The following is a 16,804-nucleotide window of genomic DNA, read 5'->3' as shown; positions in this document are numbered from 1 at the left end:
GCAATCACCTTCCCCAGGTTAAGAGATTGCCTTTTCTAACTCACTGCTCCTCAGAGAGTCACGGGGCCTAGGAGGTGGTGCTCAGAGAGAAGGGAGAAGGGTCAGCTTCAGCCGCGTGTTACTTTACAGTAATGTTATCCTATTTTCTTCCAGTGTCCTGGGCGAAATGGACTTTCTTATGGCCCTATCCATGTGTTCTGCATCTGCTCCATTTGTAGGGAAGTTGCCACCATGGGATCCTGTCCTAATCAATACTTTCCTGGGAATTTTCCCAGTCTGCACATGGCAGGGGTTGGTTTGGGAGCTTGACATTGTCTTGCATCCTATTATATAATTACCAGAATATTTTTGACACGAGGACAAAAAACACCTTGTTAGGGACAAATAAATTCATCATTAATGAACATCTTTTCCTAGTAATATCTTCCTGGGAAAATTAATGATGTTTCCTTCAGAAAAAGTCTAGTCAGTCTTATCACAGTTTCTTCATTGCTGAAATCCAGTCTCTCCTCAAGTTGGGTGACAGTCCCCTCCCTCCGAGTTCTCTCCAATTAGCTTAAGGGATGACATAAAATTCTCAGAGCAAAACTAAGGAGAAGAGGAGGAGAGTGTCCCCAAATCAAATAAACAGTTTTTAAGAGTAGGACCCCATGGCCTCAGCTTGGAAAAGAAGCCCTCCCTCTCTCTCTCTGTCTCTCTCTCTCTCTCTCTCGCTCGGTCTCTGTCTCTCTCTCTCAATCCATCTCTCTCTCTATCTATCCATCTTCAGTGTGCTGGGCAAGCACAACTCCCTCTGACTGACTCTTTAGATTTCAGATTCAAAGGAAACTCCCCTCCATCTACTCCAGATGAAGCCCACCTTCTACATAACCCCCACCTCTGGGCTGGCCTCCAACAGAAGCACTTTCTTTCCTGGCTGGCCGAGAGCTGTAAGATCTGGCAGGAGTCCCACCTAGTCCCCACCAGGAGCTTCCTGCTCCCCCTCTTCACAGATGGGGTCTTCCCTGAGCTCCCTGGCTGCCCAGGTCCTGAACTTCAGGGCTGGGGTGCTACGCCACTGGCCGAGTTTCCTTTGTTTTTACAGCATAAATGGGATAAAACCTGAGTCACTGGCTAAGTCCTCCTGTTTACGACATAGGGATTTAGCTGGTATTTTAACTAATAGCTACATGTTTGGGCACCCCAAGCCCAATCCCTTGGGGTTACACCCTCTTCTCCTTGTTGGGTCACCTCGTACACCTGTTGTTGTCTCTGAAAACAAACTGAACCAAAAGGGTTTGGGGGCGTTGGTCCATCTATGAGCCTCTTCTCCCCTCCCAGGCGGGCCTGCTTCTCCACCTTTGGGTTCAGCCTTTCTGAACTGGCAGCACAAGAACATCTGGACGGTCAAGGAGGGATTATCAAGTTACTTGGGACCTCTTCAATATTACCCTGGCTCCTCTCACGGGGCTGCCTGTCAGGTTATGGTGAGGAGAACCATCCTCTCGGCCAAGTCCTGTGTCTGCCTCTAGCACAGTCAGGCCCATACAGCACAGACCATCTGGGTAAACCAAGCCCTGGTCTCTGGGGGGAAGGGCAAGGCTAAGAAAATCTAATTAACATGCTTAGCAGCTATTGTTTTTTCTTTAATAATGGTAGACTAACCCCCTTATAAAGGAGTAAATAACTGCATGGAGCCAATTTCAGCCCCAGGTGACTCACAAATCACCCAGGTCAAATTCTGTCCTTGGTGACTGGCACGCAACCCTCAGGGAGGCCTGTGGCAAACCCATCAGCCCACGTGGCTCGCAGTCTCACTGATGTGGACGCCAGAAGCGGCCCTGGAGCAGTGGCAGCTGCACAGTTTAATCTCGGCCAGTGGACTTTGGGGGACTTGAACAGTTCTCCCTGGACTGAGAGGGCAGAGGCCAAAAGTCAATATGCAAGGAGCTCCGACTGGTGCAAGGCCAGCTGCTGCCCGTTGCAAGTCCAACTGACTGACAAGAGTCCCCAGGAGAGAAACTGGGACAGAGGAAGCGGGGCTGATGGGGCAGGGGGAGGAGAACGAGAATGAATGTAGGTACTATGGGACTGCAGACCATCCTCAGAGCCCGGAATAGTGTCTTTAATCTAAAAGCACACTAAGGCAGGAGCTGGGTTCTGCAGCTGCCTTTGGACATCCCTAAGGAAGCTCCAAGGGCCCCCCAGAAACCACAGCAATGACAACAGCAAGTCCGCATCTTTCTCCTTTCTGTGAAAGACATTCCCATTACGGGAGGAGGGGAGAGGAGACACTGCCATTTCCTCTTCTCTCCTTTGGCTTCTCCTAACGTGGCCAAGTCCAATTCCCTGAGTTTCTTTGTGGTGAGGAAGAGGCCTACCTACACTCTGTGTTTTTCCTAGCTCCTGGACCAGAGCACGGGTGATGCCCTGACCAGCAGTGGGAAGCAGAGAAGTGTGGGCAGAATTAGATGCACCATCAGTCTAGACATCAGAAACAGTTGCCAGGCACTGGTCCCAAGGTCAAGGAATGAGGCCCATGGCGGGGTAGCCACTGGAGACAGCCAGGGAAGAGGTGTCCCTGGGTCTCCTGCCACCGTGTTGTCTCTGTCCTGCTCCCACACTCTCCCCATGCTCCCTCGGAATCGTCCTCCCCAGGGCTTCACCCACCAACGGGGCTACCTGCCTCTGCTGCTACTCACCGGCTTGCTCCGTCTTGATGATGACATTGTGTGTGGACTGGAACAGATCACTGGTGCACTGGCCTGAGAAGAACAGATTGGGAAGTCAGAACGGGCCCATGCGGAGCCCAGACTCGATGCTTAAACACAGACGGAGCTGGCTTCTTGGAAGAGCTCTGCCAATCCCACGGCCTGATCACCGCTCGTTGCTTCTGGGAGCGGCTTCCCTCTCCGCAGCTACCAACTCAAACCTGGGGTCCCTGGCACGGCAAAGGAGTAGCTGGGGCACCCACATCAGATGAAAGACTTTGGCCTTGTATAGGGAAGGCAGCCAGTGTGGTGGAAACAGAACTTCAGGAGTCAGAAGTCCAGTTTTTCCACTAACAGAGGGCAGGCACGTCACCTTTCTGGGTCTTGGTTCCCTCATCTGTAACCTTAGGGGAATAAACTAGAGAAGGTCATTAGACAGCCTCTAAGGTGCTTTCCCATGCTAAGATAGGATATGGAATGAAGACACAAATATAGGCAAAACCATTTTAACTAGCTTGATTCTTCTTTCATCTTAAATTTAATTGGCCTCATTTTGATTAGGTCCAATCCGTGAGACACGGCCGGATGAGTGCAATGATGCTGCCCTCGTTTATGCCTTACAACTCCTCTCCATGTGCGGTATATAAAAGCCATACATGCATGTGAATGAGTCTCGCATGTTTCTCTTGCCCAGGCAGATGATAAATATCTCAGGAGAAGAGGTCATGCCTTTAACCTCTCTGACTTTCAGTTTTCTTATCTGTAAAATAGGTACAATATTTATTTTCCCATAAGGTCACTAAATGAAGCAATTCACTTAGAATGCCTAGTGTAAGTAAACAATCAATACATGCGAGTTAATAGAATGTCTACAGAAAGGCGAACAAGGAAACAAAAGTGAGAAATCTGGTCATGAGGCGCTCAGAGGCCCCAGCAGCATGCAGGAGGACCAAACAAGTCACAGAAGGTCAAAGGCAGAAGGTCAGAGACAGCCACGTCACCCCGCCGGCCTCCTGCCTCGGGCTTCAATCAGGCATAGCTTTAAAGAAGTGGATTTAATTGGAGGTGGGGATCTAAATATTTTTAATTCATCAAGTACAAGTCTGCTCTTTCTGAAGATTCCTGGGGGTTATTTATAGAGCCTTGCTCGGTTTGGTTCTAGTAAAAGAAAAATGAGCAATGGCCTCTGTGAGGTGGGTGGGAAGAAGGGAGTGCCCCGAGCTGAATGAGGTCATCCAAAATGGCCGCCAGACTCCGGGGCCGCTTGGTGTTGACAACAGCTGTCAGGGTCTGAACCTGTCAGAGCCCTGGAACTCATTCATGCTTCCCAAAGCCCCAGCTTCCTGCCCCAATACAGGTGCTGCTAAGACAGACACGCCCGTTCTGATGTGGACAGGCCAGCTGACTCCTCTTATGTGTTGCTGCCTTTCAAGATGCCCACAGTTCTCAGAGGAGCTAATTTTTTACAGGCATGTGTGCATGTGTGAATAATCTGTCATGGATGGGCAGCACAGGGAATGTTGGCTCGCCTCTGTTCTAGGTGAGGCCTGGAGAGAGGCACATTTGGAGTACTAGGGCGACACCACTTCCCGAATTCGCTGCAGAAACATCCCACATGTGTCTGGACCATTCTCGCTAACCTTCTTTTTTGTTACGGACCTTTAAGAATCTGCTAAATACCGTGAGCCTTTTCCCCTCCCGAAACACAGACCTAATTTTGCACATCTTCTTACCACCCATAGGTCCCATCTTAAGAACCTAGGGAGAAAAGTTTAAAAAAAGAAAAGTCTATGATGATCTTGACAAGGAAGTGATTGGAAGTCAAACCATCAAACCCTGTTTGCAAGAGAAAGAAGAAAAGTTTTTCTGAGAGTGGCAAGTATTCTGTGAATACTCAGGTAGCCCTTGTCTCCTGGAAAGGTAACCATTAGGAGAGAATTCAATTACACTGAGTTCTAGGGTGTGAGACCCACCTTAGACCTTAGGCTTCGTGCCTTGTTCTCTCACAGCCCTCTCCTCCCCTCCCTCGGGAAACAGTAATTTGGAGGGGAGGCCCTGCTTTGGCTCCTGACGGGGAGGGAGAATGATAGTCACCGTTCCACTTGAGATGCTGCAGGTTGCTGTAGAGCAGCTGCCCGGCCGTCCCCGCCGCCCGGGTGAACTCCTGCAAACTCATGCCACACAGGTGCTCGCCGTTGATGTCAAACTCCTGGAAAGGGATGCAGCTAGCGTCCAGCTGGTTGGTGTCTAAGAGATGCTGGAGCCACTCCCACACCTGATACTTGGTCCAGTACTGAGGATGGATTTCATGCCACTGGCCTCCAAAAAACCCACTGGAAACTGCAAAACAGGAAGCGGTCGGTGAGTGACCCATGGCTGTTCCCGGGCATAATCTCAGACACGGGGAGGCACGCTGGTGGCCGGACGTCGTGGGGACACAGCCACAGTCCGTGGGCGTCAGCATGGGGGTGGAGCACAGACAGGCTCTGGAGAGGAGGCTCTGGGAAATGTGGTTCTTTTCCCAGCTGTGGCGGGGGCTGTCATTTAGCCTGCGGCCATCTCCATGTCCTCCTTAGGGTGATACTTAGCCCTGGGTGCTATGAGGACACCAGACCTGAAGTGCTCTGAGATGAGGAGCTCTTTCCCCGCCTCCTGCAAAGGGCCGCGAAGGCTCCAGCATTGCTCCAGTCCCGGCAATTTATAAGTTCATTGCCCACACCCACACAGCTCTCCTCCTCTCTTCTCCCTCCCTCTCTCTCCCATTTTTCATTCTCTCTTACACACACACACAGACACATACATACCCAAAGTTCAGACCATTCTCAGCTAAAAATGAGGCCTGAGAGTAAGGTTCTTTTCTCTGTGACGCACTCCCCAGAGTGGTCCAGATGACTCATGTGCTCCGCTCCCCACCCCCCACGGTATGACAGCTATGATGTCACTTCCCTGCTCAGTTACCTTCAGGCGCCTCCCATTATCCCCTGAAATGAAGTACAAAACTGCCAAGCGAGGCACTGAGGCTCTTCACGGGCTGTTCGTCAAGCGCCCTGTGACTTGTGCCTTTCCTCTGGCTTGTTCTTTCAGCCCAACCACTCCGAGCTGAATTCCGGCCCAGCCTGTAGACTTCACCACCCATGATGCCGTCACAGATGCCCTGACTTACTGCAAGGGCTGCTGTCCTCTGACTCTCCGGGAGACACGCTTGGTGTTTCTCCTAATGGCTTTTGTCACGTTCTGTCTTTCTGTGGGTCTCTAAGTACCATCTTATTGTCCTTTGTAGAGCGTATGCTCAGGGTCGTGGACACTGTCTTACCCAGCTTTGCATCTCCTGTAAAGACTATCTCAGGGACTTTGCCATAGTGGTGCTCTGTATATTTCTTTAGTGGAATTTGTTGCTGAAGAAGAAATGATGTAGGAATCTGGAAGAGTTGGGAGGTACATTCACGACATGGTTAATTTGGATACCAGTGAACAAGTAAAGTTCACGAACGCCAATAAATATTGCTGAGCTTACTGTGGGCCAACCATCCATGTATGTGACTCTTTCAGGCTCACTTAAGAGAACATCACAAAGTCAGCTCAGAACCCTGGGGGATGGAGAAAAATGAGCCGGCCTCTGGGGGCATGTAAGAGGGCTGAGATCTTACAGTCCCCTTGAAAACAGAGAAGAAGGGAGAAGCGCTCTTCCAGGAAAGGTGAGGGGCAGGAGCAGGCAAAGACACTTGCCGCCCTCCAAGCTGAGGGAGGGGAATCCAAATGAACATGACCCACAGATATTTCCACAAACTCAAGGACAGACCAATAGAGGAAACCACAGCGCAAGGACACTGTCCCTAACTTTTTCTTCAAGGTCATGCTAAATCAGTACTTCTCAAACTCTAATGTGATGATGAATCCTGGGGAATGTTGTTTAAATGCATATTGTGATTCCAGAGGTCTGGGGTGAGGTCTGAGTTTCTGGATTCCTAACAAACTTCCACATGATGATGAAGATGCTGGTCTGTGGATACAGCTCGAGTGGCTAAAGAACGCCAAAAGGTTTGATTCCCATAATGCCTGCAGCCTAGCCCTCAATGCCCCCAGAGGAGAGGCTGAAGGGGGATGTTTCCAACCCAATCCCACTTTTCCCCACCTCTCAGAATCCATCCTCAGGAGCGCAAAGAACAGGAGGCCGAGACCATTTAGGCACAAAGGTGACTGCCTTGAGTAATACCTACCACTCACAGTACGTGCTTTACTCCTCATATCTCACAGCCAGAGGGAGCAGCCCATAACTTTCAGCCAATCGTGGAGGGGAATGGGGGCAAAGATTGGAAAAATCTAGTCTAAAACTTAATTACAGAGAAGTCTTCCCAAACATGCAAACACAGAGAGCTTAGACTGGATGTTTCCATTTCCCCCCAATTTTTGGGTGCCCCAAGGATGAGAGATATTTTTTGTGGCTCCCTGAGTCTTTGTTCATTTTTCTAAAATAATTGTGTTGCTATGACGGTGCTGCTCTGGGTTCGCAACTGTGAAGCCACAGCTCTCAACCATTGGACACCAGGCCTGGGGTAATTTCTTCTCTCAACTTTGCGCGACCTAGGTCATAGGCTAGTTCTTGACAGCGCATCCTGTTAGCGCTTGGGAGAGCCAGGAGACTGTGTCTGAAGTAGACTGGGGGTTCTCCCCACCAGCCAGGGGACACTTCAGATTCCTGAAGTCGCAGGAGGAACACTGAAAATCCTATGAGTTCCTCTCTTCTCTGTCATGCAACTGACCTGCCCTACCCCATCAGTCATCACCAGGAGCGGGGCCTTCTTTGGGGCCTCTGGAAGTTAAGAAGTAAAAGTGTGCCTAAATTCTGCTCCTTGTGCAGCTCGCTGCCCCAGCCTTCTCCAAAGCAGACGGGAGGAATGCTGCCTTAATCCAGGGTCCAGGGGCCTGCGGATGCCAAAGACTTTCTAGTCTGAAGAACCTTCCTGCCCTATTTGGAATCCTCCTTTGAGGTGCGCATGGGGAGTCTGAGGCCTGAAACAGAAACTGTCACTGCCCAGAAAGGGCAGCAGTTTGGTGGGACCTTCAAATAAAGGAAGGTCACCTGTTCCCACCTGCAGCTATGCTTGGCTGGGGTCCAGCTTGGAAGGGGTGGAGCTGCACGTGGGCCGGCTGCTCGCTGGACAATATAAACCTTCCGTCATCCTCCCACTCCTGCTTCTCAGACTCTGTTCACCAACAGGGCATTTCCATTCTCCAAGGGAAGCGAGAGCAGCAGAGTCTCCAGCGGGGAGGTTGGCAGCGGGAGTGGGGAGGGGTAAGGCCCAGAGCTCCTTAAATCCACAGCAGTTAGATGCACAGCAATCTGCCTAAACTGAATGCCTTCACAGTGGGGTGTGGGGCCCTGATTCAGCAACGACTTTGTTCAGTTCAGCTTCAACAGTAAGCCACGGGCTTGATCACCAAACCCTCTATAAGCCCCACCACCGGGCCCTTCCCTCTGCTAATCAGGAGGTTCTGGATGAAAGCACTAAAAGAGGGCACGTGGTCTCCTAACCAATCTCCTCTCCCCTTACAAAGGGAAGTCACAGGAAGATGAAGTAGAAAGGTCAACTGCTGTTGATCTCCTCCTTAACTTCCATGCTTCCATGCGACACACACACACACACACACACACACCCCTTCCTCTCCTCTCCTGTCTTGATAGCCCAGCCAGACACTGTTAGAAGCTTCAACAGGTGGCCTTCCCTTTGCATATCTCTTCTACCCCGCTCTCTGCCAGGCTGCCAACCCAGAACCTTGAACACTGGGGGGAAACAATGGAACATCTCACAGGGGCTTCTGTCTGGCTCTCTGGGGGCTGCAGGGACCTCCAGTGTGAAGCTTTCTCCTTCCTCCTGGTCCTCACTCCCTCTGCTGAATAAAACCTATGTTTTTCAGACAGTAACTTGGGAAATGAAGCCTGATTAAAGCAAAGAAGGAATCCCCATGGTGGGTGACCCTGACAGCGCCCGGCCTCCTTACCATTGCACGTGGGGTAGCTGTCTGTCCAGGACGGCTGCTGGTGGAGGAGGTTGTTGCCGGGGTTGAGATTCATTACCCCACTTCCTTCCAGAATCATGATCTGTGAGGGAATCAAAGAGCTTGTTCAGTCAGTGCCTCCTGGACAAACGTCACTTGAGAGCACAAATTACGGAGTTAATTTAGGAAGAAAACAAGAACGTGTCCTTCCGACCACTGCCTCCAAAGCATGTTGCCACAGCCCTTTCAGTAAAAGCAAAACTCCCTGGCAATTAAAAATTTCCAGGTTCAATTTTCATATGTATGAGGCAAGTTTTTACAGCCACCCATTCATAAATGAATAATCTCTGATCGGGAATGAAGCGGGAGGAAAATGCAGTACCTGCTCACAGGGCGAGTCTGGCCAGCAGCCACGTTTGTGTTTTTTTCTTTTTTTTTTTCTTTTACAAAAGCGAAAATGCCTAGAAGCCTTCATTTAAAGTGGAATTGCAGTCAACACTAATCCAAGCTGGCAGCCTGGGCCTGGCCCCCAGTGCAGGAACCCTGAGCAGAACCCAGCCGTGCTCGCGTCCCAACACACGCAAGCAACCCGCACCAGGCACCCAGCGAGCGCTCAGCACAGATACCTGCCTCGGGACGCGCTGATGTCAGAGGCCCTGGGTCGTACCTGAGCCAGAGCTCCCCAAGGATTTGGCTCCGTGATAATATCAGGAGTCACTTGCTTTCTCTGACAAGACACTGCCTCTTCTCATCCCTCCCGGTGAAAATTCGGACCAGCTTTCCCACTCTTTTCAGAGACCTGGGGAAAGCACAAGCCTCGAGCTGACCAAAAGGTGCCTGTCTCAGTCTGAAGCTCGCTTTCTCAGTGTAGAACCCGGGAGAGGAGACTTTCTTCCACAGGCCTGTTTGGATTTTTCTTTTTCCTGGGAAAGTGTCTCCCTGAGCTACCATCTGTTGCTAATCTTCCTCTCTTTTTTTTTCTTCCCAAAGCCCCAGTACATAGTTGTATATTCTAGTTGTAGGTCCTTCTATTTCTTCTACGTGAGCCATCGCCACAGCATGGCTACTGACAGACGAGTGGTGTGGTTCAGCACCTGGGAACTGAATCAGGGCTGCCAGAGCAGAGCACGCCAAAATGTAACGACTAGGCCCAACATAAAAATTTTATACTTCAAAGGTATTCGCTTCAATCCTCCACCATCTGTAATATTCCTACCCTCCAGCTGGGCTCTCCCCACCTTTCAGACTCAAGCCCCAGAAGTATGTTCAATCGTTCGAAAGAAGAGCAGCCTGTTTCAGAAGGCACCTGAGCATTACCCACCGTCTTGAAAGGTAACTTGCTCTTTCGAAATGTCGGGGTGGGGAGGGGAAGCCAGCTTTATAGCAGCAGATCATGAAAATTTTTCTGCCTGTTTTGCAGAAAACTTGCATCCTCAGGTGTCACCAATGTCCCCAGGATTGAAATTACCCAGAGCAGTTGCAGGCTTTAAAACCCTTCCTCTGATTTAGCTACCGCTCCTCTGGCTCTGTGTGGGGCCTGAGCAGGGAGAAGAGAGGTGTGGGGAAGGCACAGATATTCATTCAGGTTTTCATGTATTCAACAAAGATTTACAAGCCCTACAGTGAGCTGGGCACTGTTCTAGGTACCGGGGAGAGAGTGGAGATTAAGAATTGAACTAGGCTAGACAGGAGCATTTACAGTGATTATTAACATCATCGTCATCATCATGGTTGTTTGGCAAATAATTAGGTCTGAATCCAGCCTGCGTGGAAGGTGGAGGAGGAAAGACAGGATTGGAATGATGAGCATCATAACAGACCACCACGCGGGAAGACGGGAGCACTGGGGTCTCTGTGGTGGCACCATGGGGAAGAGTTTTGAAGCCAGAAAGCACTGGGGTTGATTCCAAGCTCTCCCACTTACTGGCTCAGGTGAGTAGGAACCCAGACGAGTCACTAACCTCTCTGAGCACAGTTCCCTCATACGCACACTGCACAATGCAGATCGCCAGACCTACCAGGTGCCTTGGCTGGAGATTAAATGAGTTTCTACACCTTGAGCACTTGGCACAAAGTAGGATGCGAGTGCATAGCAGGTGTTATATTGAGGAGAGTCACTACCTTGTGGATAACCCGAACTGGAAACAACCATGGGCCTCGGTTTCCCCAGGCGAAAATTTAAAGGGGACCAAATTGATTCTTAAGTTTCCTTCCAGACACCTCTTTGATTCTCACCCTCAGAGAAGGAAGAACAACTCAAGCCAAACCTTGCTCTCTTTTTCACAATAACCGAGCCTTTTCCCATCCAGCTTTCTAGAGCAATTGCCCGAAGCTAAGAAATCAGACAGGGGACTTCAAGGCAAAGGAGAACTCCACATCCCCAGAGGGGTGGCTGGGGGAGGGAGGGAGTACGGCCAGTCTCCTGTTTGCTCAAGGCTGGGCTTGCTCCTTGCCAGCATTTGCTCAATCACAAGCAGTAGAAAGGTTACTGTTTAACCCCGAAAAGGCTGAAGCTCAGAGCCCAGCCCATCTGTGCAGAGGGATGGGCCCTCAGGCTGGGGGAGGGTGGGGGGGTAGGCGGGCAAGACTTCCCTGAAATTCTTTCACAAGGATTTGCCTGCAGGACTGTTTCAAAGTGGCCGTTTCCGTGGAAGGAAGACCGGCCTGGGCCAGCCATGAGCTACCTTCTCAGTCAGCTCCCGGCTTCTGCTCACCACTTCCAAAAACCAGAAGACAGGGCCGTGTGCAGGCTCAGCACAGTGGCCTCGGAGCTGGGGAGAGGCGCGCTCGCATCCCAGCTGCCATGCCCACTGCGCGAGCAAGTTCCAAGGCTGTCTGGCCAACAACTTTCTGATCCTCACTTTCCGCACCTGTAAAATGGGAACGGCCCCAAACTCAAAGGGCTGTGAGAATCTAATGAGGTCATGCGTGTAGAGAGCTCAGTGGGCAGTAAAAAAGAATTCGATCGATGTCACAGGACCATGTGGGCCAATTCTCCGCTTGTGACCAGTGCTCACAAGCCCCTTTCCTCAGTGCAGACATCATTTCTCACCATAACCTCCTGGGGGCATCCAGAACTACCCTCAACCACAGAGAAGCCTTCAGGCCTACGAGGTCACAGCTGCCCCTTCGCCACTGGGCCCCCAAGAGGCTGGCCTGCGTGCAGGAACGTGCTCCCCGCTGACACCCCCTTTGTAGGGAGAGCATTCAGCACGGCGAGGCGCCCTTTTGCAGGGCACAGTAAGTGGCCACCACTCATAAAAGAGTGTATGCGGCTCAACCCTCAGTGAGTCAGAGTTCGCCGAGCTCACCCAGGCTTGTGTGGAAAGAAGGTCAGCGTCTCCAGCCCAGCGTGGCGCTGCGTGGATGGTGCCTCAGGGTGGGCCCAGAAGGCCCAAAGCCTGTCCCCAGTCCTCTGAGGCCCACTCCTTCAGGTGTCAAAGGAGGACATTTGCGCACCGTCCCCCCCCCCAACAGCTTCATAAGACTCTTGAGAAGATCAGATAATAAGAAAAGTGCCTTAGAATTGTAAAGAAAAGCATTATTGTGACCAACTCCCCCACATGTGCGCTAATATAGACTTTCTACGGCACGCAGCGCTCCTTTTCATTGAAAAGCAGGAGGATTATTTCATGCTCCTCATTGGGCTTCCTACTTCTCCTCTGGCATCGCTGTCATTATTTCCTGGATACATATTTCAAGTATGTGAAGTGGACTGGAGCCTGAGGCCTGGGTTAGAATCCAGGGTCTTTGTGCCGTGTAGCCTTGCGTATATTAACCTCTCTGAGCCTCAGTTTCTTCACTGGTTTCAAATTGGGAATTGGGGGCAGAGGACGTCGATTCCTCCAACCTAATACTATCGTGGATTTAAAGGTGCCGCATCTGGCGCCAGCACACGTGCCCTCAGTAAAACTCGGCTTCCTTTTCTTTCTTTCAACATCAGTTCTCAGGAGTTTCTCTATCTGGCACACTTTACTTCTTCCAGGACTAAAATCGAATTCAGAGCCCAAGTAAGAATGGTTGCGCCTTCGAGTGAACAGCGAGCTGGGAAAGGCCTTGCTCATCTTCGTCTCCAGCTCACGGAGGATTCTGCGGGTGACGCTCAGCCGCTCGGGCCAGATGAAAAGCACAGTCTCTCCACCGCTGAACGACTGACAGTTTGGGCTGAGATGCTTCTTGCTGGGGGGACTGTCCCTGCGTCGCAGATGTTCAGCCACAACCCTGGCCTCTAGCCACCAGATGCCAGCAGCAACCTACCCCCCAAAATGTCCCCTAGGGCCAGGTCGCCCCAGTTGAGGACACCGGTTAGAAGTGGAGCCTGTGGAGGCCACAGCTCAGCCTTTGATTTTGCTGGTGTGGTGACCTGGGGCTGTCCCCTAACCTCTCTGAGCTGCTATGTCCTGTCCTGGGAAACTGGCATGGCGTTAGCACCTAGCCTAGGCTTGCTGGAGGACTAAATGAGCTAAGCAGCTGTAAAGCCCCCAGCACGGTGCCCAGTACACGCAGAGTAATTGCCTCCAATGTGGAGGTTGAAGAAAATGTGCCGGGTATCGGGGCCAACTTTGTCTTTTCCCAGGTGGTACATATTCTGGGAATACAGTGTGAGCTGTTACTTGGGCTATTAAAAACTGCACACACAGGGCCGGCCCGGTGATGTAGTGGTTAAGTTCTCATGTTCCGCTTCAGCAGCCTGGGGTTCGCTGGTTCGGATCCCGGGTGCAGACATGGCACCGCTTGGCACGCCATGCTGTGGTAGGCGTCCCACATATAAAGGAGAGGAAGATGGGCACGGATGTTAGCTCAGAGCCAGTCTTCCTCAGCAAAAAGAGGGAGATTGGTAGCAGATGTTAGCTCAGGGCTAATCTTCCTCAAAAAAAAAAAAAAACCCTGCACACACACAAAAAAATCTATACACTTTATTTCAAACCCAAAGAGTGGTGAACTGTGGATTATCCAGGAATGCTTTCATCTACATTCTCTGATCCTCCCTTCGTGTGTCGGAACATCGGAGGAACTGTATTGGACTCCGGGCCGTTGATTGTCCAGGCTTTCACACGCGCCCAAGACTTCGTTTCTAAGCCCAACAGCTCTGGAGACAGAAGTCTGCTCCTTATCTGAAGAGGGGGAGCCCGGCAGGCTACCCAGCAGGCTACACAGCAGGCCACGGGACGCGACAGGAACCCCACACCAGGCTGCCAGCCAGGGCCTGTTTGACCTTAGGCAGCAACTTCCTAGCAAAGGATGGGTCCCTAGGGTTTGGCCAATCCGAAACCCATTTTTGCAGCACTGTGTTGTGCTGGGGTGGCCACAGCCTGTCGTGGCGGGAGAGACAGGTCACTCTCTGTTTCCCATTTTGTTAACGGGCAGTTTCAGGTGAAACAGCAGCTCCCACAGCCCCCTAAGTTGCTAAGGGCTTGGACCGTCCCTGAGCCCACGCCTCCTCCAGGCCGTCACTGAGGCTGGATTCCTCCCAGCACCGCCAGCTCAACCAGCACCATGCATAGTTGGGATGGGGGGCCGCGGAGCACTTGGCCTGATCGTGAAGTTTAAGAATCCCACATTTCGGGGGCCTCTCAGTGGCACAAACGAGAGAGCACGAGGCCCAGCCACAGCGACTGGATCTCACTCCATCTGAGTTGAAAGGACATCTTCAAGGTGTGAGGAGCTCCAAACCCAGCCCCAACTTGCTCTGTCTCGTGAGGGCAGCTCTTAAGAGTAAGAGGTCATCACTCAGATGGCGAGGATTGAAATCTTGATTGTGCCCCTTGGCGGGCTGTGTGGACCCTGGGGAAATACAATCCTCTCTAAAGCCTCAGTTTCCCCATATGACAAAAAACGGAGTTGATGTTCAGATTAAATGCAACTATTTGTGAATTCCTCACATAGCTCGTACTCAGCAAGTGCCCAAGAAATCTTAGCTATTATTATAGGGTCTGCCCCCGGGTTGCTCAACTGTGTTGGCTGGCTTCGGGGGCATCCTTGGGGTGGGGGTAGACCCTTCAGAGGCAGGATAGTGTAATGGTTGGGAGCTCCAGGCTCTGGAGTCAGACAGCCACAGTTTGAATCCCAGCTGTGCCTGTGTGCTGATGGGGCAAGCGTGGGCGAGGAATTCGACTTCTCTAGCCCTCGTGTTCCTCATTTATAAAATGGGGATGATATGAAAAGGGTGGTTGAAAGACAAAATGAGATGACACTTGTAAAATGATTAGAAAAGCGTTTGACACACAGTAAGTTCTTGGTAAACGTTAGCTGGTTTTTATAATAATAGTAATTGTTATTTATTATGTTACTATTATTTTGCTCAATCTCCAAGGAGGAAGTGGAGGACCAAGTTTATTTCAAGCAAGACCTCTACCCTCTACCGTCTACTCGATATTCTGCAATCCCGGCTAGCTGGCACAGGCGAGCCTAGGGCTGAATTTCCTGCCTCCCCACCCCCATTCTGGGCTGCTGTGTGTTCGCGCTGTTAGGCTGAGCTGTGACCAGCATCTCTCAGTCCCTGTCACAGAAGCCGTGCTGCGCCCTCTGGGCATGGTCCTGCTCGAGGATCTGAAAGTCATCCCTCCTGCCCCCCTTCCCCCCCGCAGACGCCCTGTGCCCGGCCGCCAGGGGCAGTGGGAGGGCACTCTCTGCAGGCTCTGGGTACCGCCCTGGCAGTGCACTCCCACAACCCACGGTGGTTTGCAGGTGCAAAGGAGAGCAGCACGTCTGAAATGGGAGCTCCTGGCAGAGTGTGGTCAGAGGGTTTCTCTATCTACAGGGCCCCTCAGCACCAGGAATGCTCCATTCCTGCAAAGAGCAGGGTCTGGGACTTGAGCCGATAGGGACAAAGAAGCGAGGGGAAGGAGGCGCCCCTGGGACTCTGGTGGGGAGCTGGAGCCGTGCACGCCAGGGCCCGGGACACCCACCCAGGCTCAGGATCCAGCAAAGGCGGGCAGCTCAACTCGCCTCTCTTCTTAAAGAGAAAGACGGACCTGCCAGCGGAGACAAACGCAGCCCAGCTTGCACCTGTCAGCTGGAGGGAAGCTCGTCTTCGCTCCACGGTGGGTCTGCTGAGACCCAGGACCTAATGCCAAAAAATAATAATAATAATAATAACTATACTATAGTATCTAGGGCTTATTGAACCTTTGAAATGTGCTGGCTCTGTGCTAATAGTTTTAAATGCATTATCTCAGTCAATACTCACAATAACTCTATAAGGCATTATGTCATTTCACAGATGGCCTATCTAAGGCTCAGAGAAGTTAGGTAACTTGTTCAAGGTCACATAGCTTAGCAAGAATTGGAGCTGGAAGAGAAGTCAAAATCGGACTGTCCAGCAAGAAACCCTGGGAACTTAGGGACCTAAATTGAGACCCTTCCCTTCTTTGCCAGAGCAACCTGAGGCCGCCCCTCCCCAGTGTATCCAAGAGCTCCTTTGAGGAGGAAAGAATAGCCTTCATTTTGCCACTTAGAAGATATGCTCAGGTAGGAATATGTTAGTGATTCAAAAGCTGGACCAGTTTTATCCATGATGCTCTTTTAGCCACTAAAACAGATCTATGTGTATATAATATATGTACACATACATATATATGTATATACACATAGATACGCACCCATACATATATAATATAAATTTTCTCCCTGTGACTCAATGAAGTTTTTTTTTTTAATATATGTTTTAGAAACAAACTGGTCTACAATTATTTATGCTTCATCCGAATTAGACCTCAGGCCACAAAACATGGTTTGCTCCTGCTGTGAGGGTGAAGATGCCCTGGGGGCTGTCAGGGCCACAGAGAGACCCTAAGCAGAGTCTGTGCCTACCTTCTGCATCCCCAGCCCCAGGGCACCGAGAGTCAGAGCCATGGTCTGCCTTCTGCCCGGTTCCTTTGTTCATTCAACCACATCATCCCCAAACCACCACGGAACTGCCTGCCTTGTGGGTATTTTTACTCGTCCCGCCAGAGGAGCAATTAGACATTTTAAATAATTACTTTGGGGATGACAGGGATATCCAGACCATTCTCGGTCCTTAATCAAAGTTACCAGCAGGTGGATTCACAGTGTTTGCCCTAAGGATGTTGCAATGGCTTACTGACTTCCTGTTTCAATATGACTGTCATTTCAGT

At 51.0% G+C, this 16,804-nt stretch overlaps 1 protein-coding gene across 10 annotated transcripts in view; it reads right to left on the bottom strand.

Moving 5' to 3' along the window:
* Positions 1–16,804, bottom strand: part of EHF (ETS homologous factor) — a 40,147-nt gene that overhangs the window by 10,605 nt on the left and 12,738 nt on the right. For 8 of the 10 annotated variants that reach the window (XM_008536092.2, XM_008536097.2, XM_008536093.2 and 5 more), the window contains exons 2-4: positions 8,691–8,790; positions 4,785–5,030; positions 2,682–2,744 (exon numbers count right to left, since the gene is read on the bottom strand). In XM_008536092.2, coding sequence (XP_008534314.1) covers positions 2,682–2,744; positions 4,785–5,030; positions 8,691–8,787 — 406 coding nt within the window. In that variant the 5' untranslated portion in view covers positions 8,788–8,790. Of the gene's footprint in view, positions 1–2,681; positions 2,745–4,784; positions 5,031–8,690; positions 8,791–9,354; positions 9,487–16,804 lie in introns of those variants that run through there. The other 2 variants (XM_070563788.1, XM_008536094.2) reach the window with 2 other exon arrangements.

Source organism: Equus przewalskii, chromosome 11 (assembly GCF_037783145.1).
Source record: "Equus przewalskii isolate Varuska chromosome 11, EquPr2, whole genome shotgun sequence".
Taxonomy (NCBI): domain Eukaryota; kingdom Metazoa; phylum Chordata; class Mammalia; order Perissodactyla; family Equidae; genus Equus; species Equus przewalskii.
The sequence above is the reverse complement of the archived record's forward strand: the minus strand, read 5'-3'. Positions and strand labels throughout refer to the sequence as shown.